At 31.9% G+C, this 15,819-nt stretch overlaps 1 protein-coding gene across 2 annotated transcripts; it reads left to right on the forward strand.

The window, feature by feature from the left end:
- The first annotated feature begins 358 nt into the window (after window positions 1–358).
- On the forward strand, window positions 359–12,880 carry LOC123291376 (serine/threonine-protein phosphatase 2A 56 kDa regulatory subunit gamma isoform-like). Of its 2 annotated transcripts, XM_044871644.1 has the most exons (10): window positions 359–534; window positions 783–842; window positions 2,242–2,452; window positions 9,685–9,881; window positions 10,205–10,408; window positions 10,625–10,755; window positions 10,951–11,344; window positions 11,720–11,949; window positions 12,079–12,313; window positions 12,435–12,880. In XM_044871644.1, exons 1-10 carry the CDS (start codon window positions 532–534, stop codon window positions 12,576–12,578), a joined length of 1,809 nt encoding a protein of 602 aa, XP_044727579.1. In that variant the 5' UTR covers window positions 359–531; the 3' UTR covers window positions 12,579–12,880. The 2 variants fall into 2 exon arrangements, with proteins under 2 accessions (XP_044727579.1, XP_044727578.1); XM_044871643.1 differs by lacking the exon at window positions 359–534 and having other exon boundaries at window positions 608–842.
- Window positions 12,881–15,819: the final 2,939 nt, after the last annotated feature.

Here is a 15,819-nt window from a genome sequence, read left to right on the forward strand (position 1 = left end):
AAAAATGAATTGAATATTTTCACAGCTCATAATAACATGGATCCTGGTTTACAACCTGATATTTTAAACAAATTAACATTTGTTGAGGAACAATTAAATAAAAAATATTTGTCAATAATTGAAGTATAATTTTATTTTAGAAATATTTATTTTATATGATACCATTCGCGAGCCATTACAAAGTTATACTTTTAGCTAGTGTATGAAGTGGTGAAAATGGAGTTAAAATCTAATCTAAATACAGACCTGTACTAAAATATATAAATTTTTCTATGAATCAGTATGGACGTCTCTGTTTTATGTTTGTATGCGGTGTATGTGGTATGTATGCATGTATGTATGTGTATATGTATGTATGTCTACGTAAACTCCAAGAGTTTATTTTTTTTTAACATTTCTATTGTAATGTCAATTAATTCAAATTGCTTTCAAATCATTTTCACAACCCTTGTTTAAACCCCAAAAAAAACGAAGAAAAAAGAAACTTATGTGTGTCTGTGTGTGCATGTGCGTAAAATAATTAAAAAATAAATGGTTAGTATAACAAATTACAAAGTTGAAAAACAATTGTTTGAATATTTTTGAACAGCATAGTATTATATGCCACAAGCTCTGAGATTACACAGCACAGAGCTCTGACTTCTATTCTTAGGTTAAAATTAATTCTCAAATATTTGTTGAAACCGAAAGCGCAAACGCCTTTTATTAATAAAAAAAAAAACCGTATTTTGTAATTAAATTAAAATTGAAGTGTTTTTTTCATGATTAAATTGCTATTTCAGGATGTAAAAATTAAATTGGAAAAGGGTAAAAATAATGGTGAAACAAATGATTTATCTGAGGTATGTACAATTTTTTTTTGTTTACAAATGTGTATTATTCTCATTTATCGAAATTTCCTATAACCATGGAAATCAATTCTCCAAAAAATTAGAAACACAAAAAAATACATTTTTTTTAATCAATTAATTTTTGATGTTTGAGAGTTCAAAGATAATTATAATTAAATGCGAAAGTTCCACGCCTCAAATACTTTTTAATAAATAACGATCGTGTCTTCGCTGGCTCGAGTTCGATCTTGTGTCATTAAATAAGTAGATTTGTTTTTTTTTTTCAATTAATTTTATGTTTTTTGAATGTGAAAAACTTAATAGTGCGTGATTTTTTTCGGTGAATTTTCAAATCGTGTGATATGAAAAATAATTGTGAGTAGAAACAGGTTGTTTATAATTTCTAACCCTATTTTCGAGGTAGGATTTCGTAAGTTTTTTTAGTTTATTTTCATTGTGTTTAATTTTCGGTAAATTTTTGAAGTATACTATGATTGTGAAAAATTTTTTATCTGTGAGAAAGTCGTTTGTGGTTTATCGAAAGTTTTACCTAATTTTTTAACTAAATAAGACAACTTTTTGGGTTTAAAAAAGATGTTTTTTAATTTTTTGGTTTGATCAATAAAGTTTTCTTGTTACGTTTTTATAAAAGTTTTGTCCAAAAAAAATGAAGCAATCGTGGTTGAAAATTTTGAATATAACCTAAATCGAAAATGTAATCACGGATTATTTAATAAGTGCGAGTACGATAGTATGCGAACAGAATAGTAAAAAACACGCTTAATTAAAGCGAAAATGAAGAATACCAATTTTCGAGTTTTCGCTTGGTTTTCGAGATAATGAAGTCTAAAAAAAGGAAATTTTTATGTCATTACATTAACCATTTTTGTAACGCAAGGGCTAAAAACCCGAAGACCTGTGCTAACACGACCCCATTAAAGGCATTGCCAACCTGTAGATCAGTGAATGAACGCAATCACAGGGTAAACGCAAAGGAACTTGTGATCCAAATGAACTTGTCAAATTCAAGCTTGTAGACTTTAGGAGTCAATTACTCGAAAACTAAGCTGAAACTCGATAATTAGCACTCTTGATTTTCGATTTGTTTAACCATATTCCATCGTCAAATCGTGCGCCACAGTTATCGTACTCTCCCCATGTAATCGAGGTAGAAAAACCGAAAAATGATCAAAAGATCGGGAATTAATGGTACAATTCCGAATTTTTACGGAACCGGGTTCAAACTGTTGCTAAGACCGGATCTGTTGTTCAAACTTAAGTGTTAAGACAATTTGTCTGTAAAGACTATTAATTTTCACGTCAAGGATTACTAAAAACACTTTTTTTCCGAATTTTTGTATCTTTTTTTTTTGTGAAATGATAAATAAAACTTTGTTTGTTTTTGTTGCAGGTGAAAAATAGCAATAGTGTCGCCGCACAAAGTGGTAACAACATGGTTGTATCAGGAGGACCACCACCACCTCCAACAGCAATCAATAAAACTGCTAAACTGGGTCCAGGTGCTGTTCAAGGACCCATTATTAAAAAGGATAAGCGTCAATCGAGTTCACGTTTTAATATTACAAAAAATCGTGAATTAGAACCATTGCCTCTAATTAAAGGTTTGTCTTTGTAATTTTTATTTTTTTTAATTGATTTTAAATCAAAAATGGGTATAACGACCTTGAAGAAATCCATAATTCATTTTTCCTCGGAGAGACGGATGTTTTTAGTGTTCTATGTCACTATAACCGATATAACGTTAAACGGCATCAATTTATGCCTTGTACTAAATTGTATTAATTAAAACAAGAAGGACCCGTTTTCAGTAATTCTAATTTAGCTGCCAGATGGCAATACTTGCACTTACCATTTTTAAAAGCCAATCAAAATCAAATGAGATAAATTTCGCTAGCTAGCGATAAAAATTTGTACTCATTTAAACAGGAAATGGGTTCATTTTCAATAGTTTCAATTTAGAATACTAGATGGCAATACTTGTACTTACCATTTTTAAAGGCCAATCAAAATTAAATGAGATAAATCACGCAAACTGGTGATAAAAATTCGTTCTAATTAAAACAGTAAGTAGGCCCGTATTCAATAGTTCCAATTTAGATTACTAGATGGCAATAACTTGTACTTACCATTTTTCCAAGGCCAATAAACTCCTGAAAACGTTCGTACCAGAACTTTTAAGAATGTTGGAGAGAATTACTTTGACTACGGAATCCTAATTTGTCAGTAATAATGTTGGTACTTCAATTAAGGAATTTAATAAAAAACGTTAATTATTATTTTATTAAAGGTCCGTGTAGCCATTTATCACACATAAAGTGACTCTGTCACTCTGTCACAGTGCAAGCTGAGACAGACAATTATTAAAATTAATGTATTTAATTAATTAACAACATACGTAATGCTGCTAGTTTAAGGTAGTATGACAGTATCGAAGTCATACTACTCTCGTTAAATCAGCTATTTTTTTTCTCTATCTATTATTGATAACTGGGAGTTATAACTCCGCCAACTGGCGACAATAAGACGTACTAACTAAAGCAAGAAGTGGTCTCGGTTTCAGTAGTTCTAATTTACACTACCTAGATGGCATTAACTTGTACTTACACCATTTTTAAAGGCTAATAAAAATAATCAAATTTAAATGAGATAAATCGCCAACTAGCGATAAAAATTCGAACAAATTAAAACAGGAAGTAGGTCTCTTTTCAATAGTTCCCATTTAGAATACTATACGGAAATAACTTGCACTTACTGTTTTTAAAGTCCAATCAAAATAATCAAATTCAAATGAGATAAATTCCGCCAACTGGCTTTAAAAATTTCTACTAGTTAAAACATGAAGCGGACCCGTTATAAGTAGTTCCAATTTGGATTACTAGATGGCAATACTTGTACTTAAAAATTCGTTTTGTTGCTAACCAATCAAAATTAACTGAAAGGAAACTTGCGGGGGAACATCAGATTGGATCTAGTTTTCCGGGGTTTTTCTCTTACCGTAGGAAACTGTGATTTTTTAAATTAAATTTAAAAAAATAAGTAGTTAATTGTGAGCTTTGATATTGTGCCATACTATCTTAAGAACATTTAGTGGATGACGTCATTAAAATGATGGTGATGGCATCACATGATTTGATGTTGATAATATATAATAGTTTTCCAATTTTCCAATATGGCTGATAAATTTGTGTTTAACCAAGAGTTAAACACAACGTAATGGTTCAAATAAATGTTGTATACAAAGAAAATGATTATAATTATTAGCGCTGTTATCTCTTCATTCAGAATCGAATATAAAAATTTCTTGACCTTTCTGAAAGCTTTTACTGTTGGTTTCTACTTCCATAATTGTATTACCTACACTTCACATGGAAGTATTTAAATTAAACAATGTCACTAATATTTACAGTAATTTTATACATTAAAGTTTGCATTGAAAGTTTGATTTTTCGCAGACTTTTTTGTGATGTATTCCAATAAATAATCGCGCTATACGCAACTTTGTTAAAAATCGAAAAATCCGTCAAAATTTTGGATTTTGTCGCTTTTAACCCTCAATGATTAGTTTTTTTTATGAAACCTTTTCAGAACATTTTTCAAGTAGACTAAATTTGCTACAATATGAGACGAAAGTGGACTCTGTAGACGCAATACTTTTCAAGATAAAGCCTTTCAAAATTTATCGACTTTCAGAGCTAACGTCAAATCCGGTATTTTTAGCAGACTTGTTTATCATGCTGTTCCAATGAATAATCCAAATTTGTGACCTCAAACGACGAACGCAACTTTATCAAAAATCGAAAAAATCCGTGAAAATTTCAGCTTTTTTCAGATTTTGGCGATTATAACCCTAAAAGGGTATTTTTAAAGGACCCTTTCAAGATGTTTTTAAAGTAGACTAGATTTGCTACAAAATAAGAGTAGAATCGTTTCTGTAGACGCAATAGTTTCCGAGAAAAACTATTCAAAATTCATCATTTATTCTAACTTCGCAATTTTGGGTGAAAATCGCCAAAATTTTCACGGGTTTTTTCGATTTTTGACAAAGTTGATTTCGTCGGTCAAGATCTAAAACTTGGATTATTCTTTGGAATAACATTATAAACAGAACTACCGGATTTGCAAACTACTCCGTACTTTCAAACGACAAGGTTACTGTATTATAAACTAGCTGTGAACTACCCGCTTTGCTGGGCAACATCCCCACTTTCACCCCTCCCTCCACATTTCCTTGCGTGGGATAACAGTTTTGTAATGTACACGTCATTCTCTTTGATTTTTTATACCCCACTTAGGTATATTTGTAAATATTCGATAATTCCTTCCCACTTTCTCGCTACACCTTTCTACCCTCCGAAGGTTAAAAGTAGATAAAAACAATAGATCTTTGAAGCTGGTTGTATATCGTGTCAATATTTTATCTTAATCGATGCACAACTTTTTTATTTTTTTAAGCATATCCCTTTCAACCCCTATTTCAACCCTTACTCTACTATAATATGGATGTATTATTTATAAAAACCTTCCTCTTGAATCACTCCATCTATTAAAAAAAATCGCATCAAAATCCGTTGCGTAGTTTCAAAGATTTAAGCGTACAAAGGGACATAGGGACAGAAAAAGCGACTTTGTTTTATAATATGTAGTGATGATAATAGAAGTGATGTGATGTTCGGTGTTGAATGTGTAGATATTTAGATAGTTGATTGTAAATACAGTGCGCACGTGCCAATCACAAATCCATATCTTACAGGCATCCCATATACAAACACAAACATCTACAAAAACCTACAACCTAAACCCTTATTTATTTCCTATTTTTATTACCATTCACTGTACGACAGACGACTATGTGGAAATTTGACGAGTGAACTATTTTTTTTTTTAACATCCCGGAGAATAATTTATCAGACTTTCCACAATCATCACTAAATTAACGGGAAAACTTCCTAAAAAATTTCCATTCGAGTTTCCATTATAAACACGAAATCTAAAAATACACCGGATAATGGAAAGTTTTGTGTGTGAAAATAATTAAATTATGTTATGGTGGAAAATAATTTCGAAGTTAACGATCATTTAAACAAATTTTTTGTTACAATTTAAGAATTTTCCAAAAAAAAAAACCGTGAAAATTCCAAAAATAAAAAAAGTTTTAGAATTTGTAAATAAATAATAATTTTAGGATAAATTTTCTTTGAAATTTTTAATTTTCTCTAAAGAATAAATTTGAAAAAAATTTCCATTACTACCGATTTTCAAAACATACTTTAATTGAACTTTTTTCCGGGGGTGTTTTTTATTTTACTTGATAATCATTTTTTTCGAAAATCACTTGCGTTTGTGTAACTTAATAAAAAATATTGAACTTTTTGTAAAGAACAAATTTTCTAGTGAATTTCTTACTCAATTTTGGAAGGTTAAATCGAATTGAATGTTTAAGTCGAGCTTTAGAATCCACAAATTTTTGTTGGAAGCATTTTTTTCGAAACTAATCATTATTCGAGTTCTTTGCAAGGCTTCGCAAGACAAATGATCCAATGACTGAATTTTGTAAATAATTATGAGTCAAGGACTAAAATTTACAAAATTTTAAAAATCCCCGACAAATTTTTCGGGTACGGAACCCTAAAATTGCAGTTGACGCATAGCTAAGAACACTCCCCATTAAATTACTTTTCAAACGAAACAAATAAACTCAAAGTCGGTGCATTCGTTTAGGCACTATAACACCCCCTATTTTTAGTTCGGGGGATTAAAAAAGTGACGCAAAAATAGATATTTACAGGATGTTCCAAGTTTAAAATTGTATAATATTTTAAGAATTTGAATTAATGCATTGGATCAGTGAGTGATTGCAATTTCAGTGTTAACCAAAAAGCCAACAAATCCACGAACCCGTACTAACTCAATCTCAACCCGTGGTATGATTAACCCGCGGATCAGTGAATGAACGCAATCACAGAGTTAACAAAAAAAACCCACAGACCCGTGTTAACTAGACCTCATTAAAGATATTGTCAAACCGTGGATTAATGATTGAACAAGAACACAGGGCTAGTTTTTTATTTGATTCATAGTTTTTTTGAAATTTGTAAAAAACTAATTGAAACCCCAAAAACCCACCCCCGCCCAAAGGCTTAGATACGCCCCTGATTGTTCGAATTTTTTAACGATTAATATTTAATTACAAATTCTTGACTTGTTTTTAAAACAACTAGAGTTAATTTCTAAAGTAATGTATTTAACGCCTGCCATATTGGATTTGGGCTAAAGTTATCAAAACTACATATCAAAAACAAATTATTTAAAAATAATCATTTTCACCCCTTTTTTAAAAATGAAAAGTGAAGGGTAAAATTATCAGATAATACTTTAATAACTCGAAAAAACTGCGTCGGAGTTTATTTAAAAACAGTGGAAAAATTAAAACAGAAAAAATTGAATAAAAACAAACAAAAACGGATTTACGAATGAAATGGTTCATTTTAATTTTGGTGGTCAAGAGAAAACTGCTATGAGCGGGAGTCGTGATGGTTCACCATTAGGGATACCAAAATCACCATCATTTCATAGTGGCTTAGATCTTGTAGCATCTTGTACCGTGTCAACAATCAACACTGATCATTTTTATGATAATCAACAATTCTATCAACAAACGAACAATCCATTTTTAAAAGATATCGAAATTGATCCAAACATGTCGGAATTATCACAATTGGAAGCACGCATCAAAGCTTTTGGCTATAATCCATTTACATCGGCGGAACAAAATAATGAGACGCCATCACAAACTAACGCAACAACTCCTTCAACAGCAACAAATCCTTTTTGGTAATTATGCAGAAGTGTAGCTACAACAAAATTCCCAATAAAATTATCAAAAATTAACCTGTCTTAATTTATAATGTAGGCGCTGAGTAGGTTTCGTGTGCATTTACAGGTCCTACCGAACAAGGAGTATATTTGGACGTATTTTGACCCGCTGAATCCGAAAGTTCAACTTGCTCAGGGTGTTTATAACAATTTTTCCCCCACTCTGAGCGATGAGCAAATTGAAAATTAGGATTTAGCGGGTCAAAATACGTCGAAATACACTCCTTGTTCGGTAGGACTCACAAAAACGCACTCAGCGCTTACACTATAAAGTTTGCAGTAGTTATTTCCTTCTGGAACAAAGTGAAAGGGACAATGATACACTCTTTCTACTTTTCATAACAACCTTAACTCATATATTTCTGCATAATTATCTCCGTTTCTGTCTGTTCTAGTTCGAATTCGAATAATAAAAAAAATAACATAAAAAGTGATAAACAAAAGACTTCACCAATATTTTCACATCCCGATTTTAATTTTGATAATATTGTTTATAATAATCGTGATAATAATACAAACAATAGAGATAATAATAAAAGTGGTGGTGGTGGGGGTGGGGGTAGTGGTAGTGGTAATGGTAGTGGGAGTGGTGGAAGTAGTAGTAGTGGGGATGATATGTATAATGTAGTGCCAAATAATAATACAGAAATGGTAAACGGTAATCAACAGCGTTCAACAATTACATCATCATATAATTCAACAAATAACGGTAGTGGTGGGGGTAATATTGTGACCTCATTCAATGGAAATGAATTAATTTGTAATCATTTACCATTACTCATTGGTAAGAAAATAGGGGGAGCCCTATTTTTAAAGAGTAGGGCTTTTTTCTGCCCTACTCTTTACTTCCTTATTCCTTTATCAAATTCCATGAATCACCCCTCATTTTCAAGCTTACTATGTCTAGGTTTGACGAGAAAATATACTCACGGTCTAAAAATGTACTGCTTAGGATAAAATACGCTAGATAAATAAAATTTTGTTTGTAGCATCATTATTTCTAATCATTAAAAACCTGGGACTTAAACCTGTACTCATGAGAGATACCCAGATCTATAACTCGAAAGGTTACAGAAGTGCCCATATCAGCATATTCTCAGATAGTCAGAACGCTCTTCGGATCCTTGAAGCGTCAAGATTTCAATCAAGGATACTCTATGAATGCTTCGAGGAGCTGAACAACACAGTCAGGCTTATCTGGGTTCCGGGTCGCACCGTCTCCAACGCTCCTTTCATCTGAGCCTGCCATTTCCATAGCAAGATAATCTGTAATTTATCGAATCAAAAAATGGCTACAACAACCCATATTGATTATTGAGACTTTGCGCAGGGCATGCGACAGGTTTAACGGTGTATAAACGAAGAGGTAGGCCATTCGTCTGTGCTCGTCTGAAACTTACTAAAACACAGTTTAGAAGGGTGGTGGTAATCTTGGCAGGACACTGTCGATTGTACTATCACTTTCACAACATGGGGCTCTCTAATGATCCCACTTGTAGAGCCTGTATGGAACATGACGAAATTGCCATACATGTTATTTGCACCTGCAGAAATCTGCAGAGTGTTAGATTCAGAATGTTCGAGTCTGTAATCCTGTGAGAGATCCCGACGAGAGATCCCATTTTAATAGCGCCTCATACCCGAAGACGTCTTGTCTTCGTGTGACAGGTCGTTCTCAAGGAGGACACAGAGGACTCTTGGTCTAGGTGCTAGGGACCAACTTGCGGTATGCTTCTTTTATTTTTATTATTATTAAACTTTTGTTCTATCTCTAACGGTTTACAAGCTTGGTCCTACGGACTCAAGATCTAATATGATGCTCATTGAACACGCTATACAAATTTCAGGGCGATAACTATACCAAAATTTTGTTTATAGCATCATTATTTCTAAGCGCTACAAACTTGAAACTTAATGTACTCGAATATCTATCAATAAATCCTTTTTTTTTTTGTTACAGATGCACCGCCTGGAGAACGTGAAGCCTTGTTTGTACAAAAATTGCAACAATGTTGTGTTTTATTTGATTTTGTATCAGATCCTTTATCTGATTTAAAATGGAAGGAAGTGAAACGTGCTGCCCTTAATGAAATGGTTGAATATATTTCATCTCAATCGCCGATTACTGATGCTATATATCCAGAGGCTGTTCATATGGTATCATTTTTTATTCGATATCAATTATTAAGGAGAAAATTTTAAGGACTTAAGGTCTTTGTAAAGGGAGTTCCGTTGTTCTTGAGTAATTCGCTCCACTAGCCCAAAACAGCAATATTCCATAAATATTCAAGAAAATGGGTCAAACAAATTTTTTTCGGTGATTTTTGGGGTCGCCGATCATAGTTCCGAAGTCCCAATTTTTATGTAATATATTTTCGAATTTAGAACTCCTGAATTTAATTCCAGAAAGAACTGATTCCTTAAAATTTCTCCATATTTGATGAAGTTAACTAAACTAATTTATATGATTTTAAAAAAAGTTTTCAGTCAATTTATTTCGTACATTACCGCCCTCATCAAATCCAAATGGTGCTGAATTTGATCCCGAAGAAGATGAACCGACATTAGAAGCGGCATGGCCTCATTTACAATTGGTTTATGAATTATTTTTACGTTTACTTGAAGCACGTGATTTTCAAGCTAGTGTTGCTAAAAAGTATATTGATCATAAATTTGTGCTTAATGTAAGTAACACTCTTTTAAACTATTCGATATCCCAAAAATGAAGTCTACACTTTTTACTTTTCTGAGAAATAAAGTCTAGACTTTGTCAAATAAAATTTCGAGAATATTTATAAATTTTTTTTAAGTGTGCCACTTTGTTTGTGGGGCAGTTTATTAAATATTAAAAGTCACGTTTTGTAATTTTGTTAATTCTATTTTGTTTTTTCTTTTTGTAGCTTTTAGAATTATTTGATTCAGAAGATCCTAGAGAACGTGATTTTTTAAAAACAACATTGCATAGAATTTATGGAAAATTTTTAGGATTACGGGCTTATATTCGAAAACAAATAAATAATGTATTTTATAGGTAAGTTATACATTTCGAACTCTTTTTTTTTTACAGTGATTTGATTGAAAATCAAAGAGGGGTGAAGGGGTGGCGGATTGCACCAAAGGAGTGCAGAGTGCACCATAGGAGTGGGGCAAAAATCGAAATTTATTATAAGTGATGTCACTTGAACCGAATCTTGACTATAATGAATGGTTTGTTTTTGTTTTCCAGATTTATATATGAAACAGAACATCATAATGGTATCGCTGAATTATTAGAGATCCTAGGTAGCATCATCAATGGTTTCGCGTTGCCTTTAAAAGATGAACATAAATTATTTTTATTACGTGTACTATTACCATTACATAAAGCTAAATCCTTGTCCGTTTATCATCCTCAACTCGCGTATTGTGTGGTACAATTCTTAGAGAAGGATCCATCATTGACTCAACCAGTTATACAATCGTTATTAAAATATTGGCCAAAAACACACAGTCCTAAAGAAGTGATGTTCTTGAATGAATTGGAAGAGATATTGGATGTTATTGAACCAGCTGAATTTCAAAAAGTTATGGAACCATTATTTAGACAATTATCAAAATGTGTTAGCAGTCCACATTTTCAGGTTTGTTTTACTTAATCCTTTTTATACAAATTTTATTATTAGCGTCTGGCCTCGATAGATTCCTATAGCTTTATCTGCTTAAAATAGAACCTCTTACCCGGAGATGTTTCGCTTTCGAGTGACAGGTGGTTCTCAAGGAAGGCACAGGGGACTCCTTGATTATAGGTGTTAAGAACGCATTTGCGGTACCTCTCTTATGTATTATTATTATTATTAGTGCCTTATTTCAAATTAAAGTCGAGGCAATGAATAGTTTTAGACAGCACATATTTTAGTGAATATCTTGAAAAGTCCTTCATGAAACAATACATTTTTTTCGTTTTTTATGGCACATCCTGTATAAATATGAATGGTTTTTTTCATTTTTTGGTTTAGGTTGCTGAACGGGCTTTATATTATTGGAATAATGAATATGTGATGTCATTAATATCAGATAATGTGACAATAATTTTACCAATAATGTTCCCATCATTGTATCGGAATAGTAAATCACATTGGAATAAAACAATCCATGGATTAATTTACAATGCACTCAAAATATTTATGGAAATGAATCAACGTTTGTTTGATGAATGTACTCAACAATATAAAGCTGAGAAACAAAAGTAAGTACCTATACAAACATAGCAAGCAATTCATGTAGAACGCTTGGGAAATTGATTAGCTGAGAAAATTACAACTTTTTAAAAGGTTTTACTTGACTAATATTGACTTGATTTATTTTATATTTAAAGAGAGAGAGAAAGACAACTACAACGTGATGAACATTGGCAACGTGTTGAATCATTGGCACAACGTGTTGTTGGAAGTGATAATAGTGGAGGGGATGATAGTACATTTATGAATAATTCAATAAATACATCAAAAGATGATCATTATAATAATCAATCAGGTGCTGAGAGTCCTGGAGACGATGAAGCAGATGATGAAGTCCTATCATATGAGAAATTAGAAGAAGAAGCCAAAGAGGTAACATACAATTATTATTTTGGTCCACAAAATATCGATACCGTTCCACTTTCATAACAACCTTGAACTTTAAAGACCTTTGTATAAACTTTTAATTAAATGGAACTTTTTTTTTTAACAGGTGCGAAAAACACGAAATAAAACAAAACCGTTGCTACGCCGTAAATCAGATTTACCACAAGATGGCTACACAACACGTGCTTTAAATGATCATAAACGTGCTGATGAATTTCTTACAACACCACCTGATGTCAACAAATGCTAGTCTACCCCCCCACCCCTCACTACTACTACAAACCAACAACTATACAAACTCTTTACCAATTTATTCGTCAAGTCTCTTCAAATTTTATCAACAAACCAAAATAATTTTGATTTGATTTTTGATTATTATTGTTGTTATCAATAGAAGGCAAGAAGGCAGTCTTTATAGTACTGTTTTATCTTGAACACCCTGTAACACATGCAAGTCAATTGTCATATTTAAAATTGTAAACACACAAACACACTTGGTCAAAGATGTGAAACTACAAAATTCTCTCGAAACCACAACCAACGCAAAAAACCTACAATTTCTCTAGCCTGGTCAACGAATTTTACGACGAACCTGGTCCTAGAAAAATCTTATATATTTATTTAAACGAGCAATTCTTGTATATCTTGGAATCTCGGAAAAGGCTCCAAATTAAAAAGATCCTTAAAGAGCAGGAAATTTGTTTAAAAGAAAAAACTCTTGCCTCCTCGAAACTTTACCATCAATATTTATAAATTTAATTTAGAGGTGAAAAGTATTCGACGGATTTCTAAACATTATTCCGAATCAAATGACATCATGATAATAATTTTCCGTTAGATCAAATTTGTCCAAAAATGGTGCTGGTTGACTAAATTACACTGCTAGTATTGCCTTTAGTATGTTTGGATCCAAAATTTAGGACCCAAACATTGCGTAGTGGTTTCAGCATCCTCTCAAAAGATTCAGTGTCCTCTTCGTAGTCACATTCTTTTGTTATAAAAAATATGACAATACAGGGTGGATCAAAAGTATCGTATTAAAAATGTAGCAGATAAAATTCTAAAACAAACGGAAAGTTTTATTACACTTTCTTCCTAGAATTTCTCTATATCAGTGTGCTCTTCTGATTTTATAGTTTAGATACCAACCCACTCCCCTTATACAAGATGTTAACTATAATTGACTGTAGAAATCCTTTAAGCTTATAAAGACGATCGAAAAAGTTATTTAACAAATTTTGATTTGAGAACTAATTTCCGATATAATTAACCAAATCAATTAATAAATTTATCCAATGACAGAGCACTTAGAAATAGAAGGACGTCTTGATCGTGTCTGGGTGGGATTGAGTCAAAATTTAAAAAAGTGAGGTTAATTATCTCGGAAATTAGGCCTTCGATCGAAATTTGATAAAGAACTTTTTCCGTTTGTTTTTATAAGCTTATTTAGGAAGTCGAGTGTTCTGCAAACAATTATAAAACACCTTGTATATTATTGATTTTTGATAGTATGTGTGTGTGATACAGGGTGATTTTTAAAAATGATGAGGTTATATGAACAAAAAACAAAGTATGTATAAAAAAAAAACGTAGCTCGTATAATTATTTCCATGATGATTGATTTTCTTGTATATTTTATGCTTTAATTATTTTTTTAAAGTCAAGCAACAAGTTGTAATGCACTATTTTATATTTAATGAAAACAAAAAATACAAAAAAATAAATAAATATATTATATATATATATATATTTAGGTTATGCCAAACTTCACAGTCAAAACCGGTTATAACGACATTAAAACAATCTACAATTTCATACAGTTTTAAAAAACTTTTCATAAGAGAAACGAAAATACTCGAAGGAGGAAATTTCCTGTGCTACCTTTGACGTCCTCATCTTCACACTGCGGGAATCTTTTTTTGTTCGATCGAGTCAATCTTCAATATTATTGTGTACTGTCCCAAAATGTCAATTGAGACAGAGGGGCCTATATATTATTAGGCCCCATTATCTGATATTTTAACGTTATAACCGACATGTCACATTATCCGATGGTTATAACTGATCAGTTGTGTCGTCATAATCGATTTTGACTTGTATATAATATCCCAATCAAAAAGTGGAAGATTCCAATTGTAATTAACCCCTCTTAATAACGCCTAAAATTCAATTTTTTTAGTTTTCGAATGACATCAGATGATGTTCTAGTTTAAATTTTCCTTTCAACTTTTGTCACAGGATTCAGAGCTGTTAGAAATTTTGAATTTTATAAGAAATTGTTGATCAGCTTAATTCGTTAACCGCGATTATTATAAAATTTGGATTTTAGTCGTAGATCTAATCTAGCAAAATATTTGTCGACGGAGTAGGTACAAGATCACTTTTATTCTAAGAATTTGTGCTTTTGTAGAAGAGAGAGTTAATTACAGTTGAATTTTGGATCAGTAGCCATTATAGCTTTAAATTTACACCATAAACTATTCGTCTTCGTATGACTTTTGCAGGTAGTAGCTTCTAACCAGGCCACCAGGCCCGTGTACAGGACTCATCCAAAGAAAGAAAGGGGGATTCAAACTTTTGTTTATGATTTTAGATCTTGAAAGTTAATAAAACAAGTCTTTTTTCAATGAGTTAATTCTACGAGGTACAGAAAAAAACTTTTCCAAAACCCAACGTAAAGTTTTAACGTTTTGAGCTGACTTAACGGTGAAAAGGAACGGTTATTCGTCGTCGCTGTTGTCACAGGAAAAACTACCACAACGCGAAGCATTTGTTAGAAATTTGCAAACGCATCTTCATTGCAAATATCGAATGAATTTTCCTAAAATTTCTAAATCTTTCCTCACATACTTTTACAATAGAATCTCATCTACTTTTTTTCCCCCCCTGCTAAAGTTATAATGACTTCAAATCTAAAATAAAATTGACACTTTTCTATTTGGGACGTTGGGAGAGGGAGAGATTAGAATTGTAAATATTTTAAAATTCAGAAATCCAGCAGAATAACGTCATTTATAGAAGACATTTTAGAGGGATCATCACATTATTATCGAGAGAGGAGGGGGGATGGTGTTGTATATTATAATACATAAATGGTGTCCGGTTTAAAAAAAATGTTTACGAGTTCATTGTTTTCTTTAGTGAAAGTTTGATTTTTGCCATATTTCGGGAACATTGTTATTTTTTCGAAAGTATTAACAATAGAGAAGTTCTAAGTGCTCTCTAGTTTCCATGTAAAATTATGTTATAATATATTGAAAACAAGTTGAGAAACAAACCATTTATCATCCTACATGTTATTTTATCATTTCTCCGTGCGATGGCGTTACTAAAGTGATGTGTTGATTGGCATTTGAATTTCAGTTTAGAAAAACCATTTTCAATTGTAAAATTACATGAAAAATCAATTCTTCTCTATTACTGTGTTGGTAATCGACGGTACCCAAAGCCGTCTTTAAACTATTGGAGGCCTTGGACACTTTTCACATGGG

This window comes from Chrysoperla carnea, chromosome 2 (assembly GCF_905475395.1).
Source record: "Chrysoperla carnea chromosome 2, inChrCarn1.1, whole genome shotgun sequence".
NCBI classification, from domain to species: domain Eukaryota; kingdom Metazoa; phylum Arthropoda; class Insecta; order Neuroptera; family Chrysopidae; genus Chrysoperla; species Chrysoperla carnea.

What these genes read in the sequence shown, in the direction of transcription:
- LOC123291376 (XM_044871643.1), top strand. Translation starts at nt 762, where the DNA reads ATGATTAAATTGCTATTTCAGGATGTAAAAATTAAATTGGAAAAGGGT. An exon ending in ATAAATAATGTATTTTATAG is followed by an intron (nt 10,756 to 10,950) that starts GTAAGTTATACA and finishes TTTGTTTTCCAG; the next exon opens with ATTTATATATGAAACAGAAC. An exon ending in TAGAAGAAGAAGCCAAAGAG is followed by an intron (nt 12,314 to 12,434) that starts GTAACATACAAT and finishes TTTTTTTAACAG; the next exon opens with GTGCGAAAAACACGAAATAA.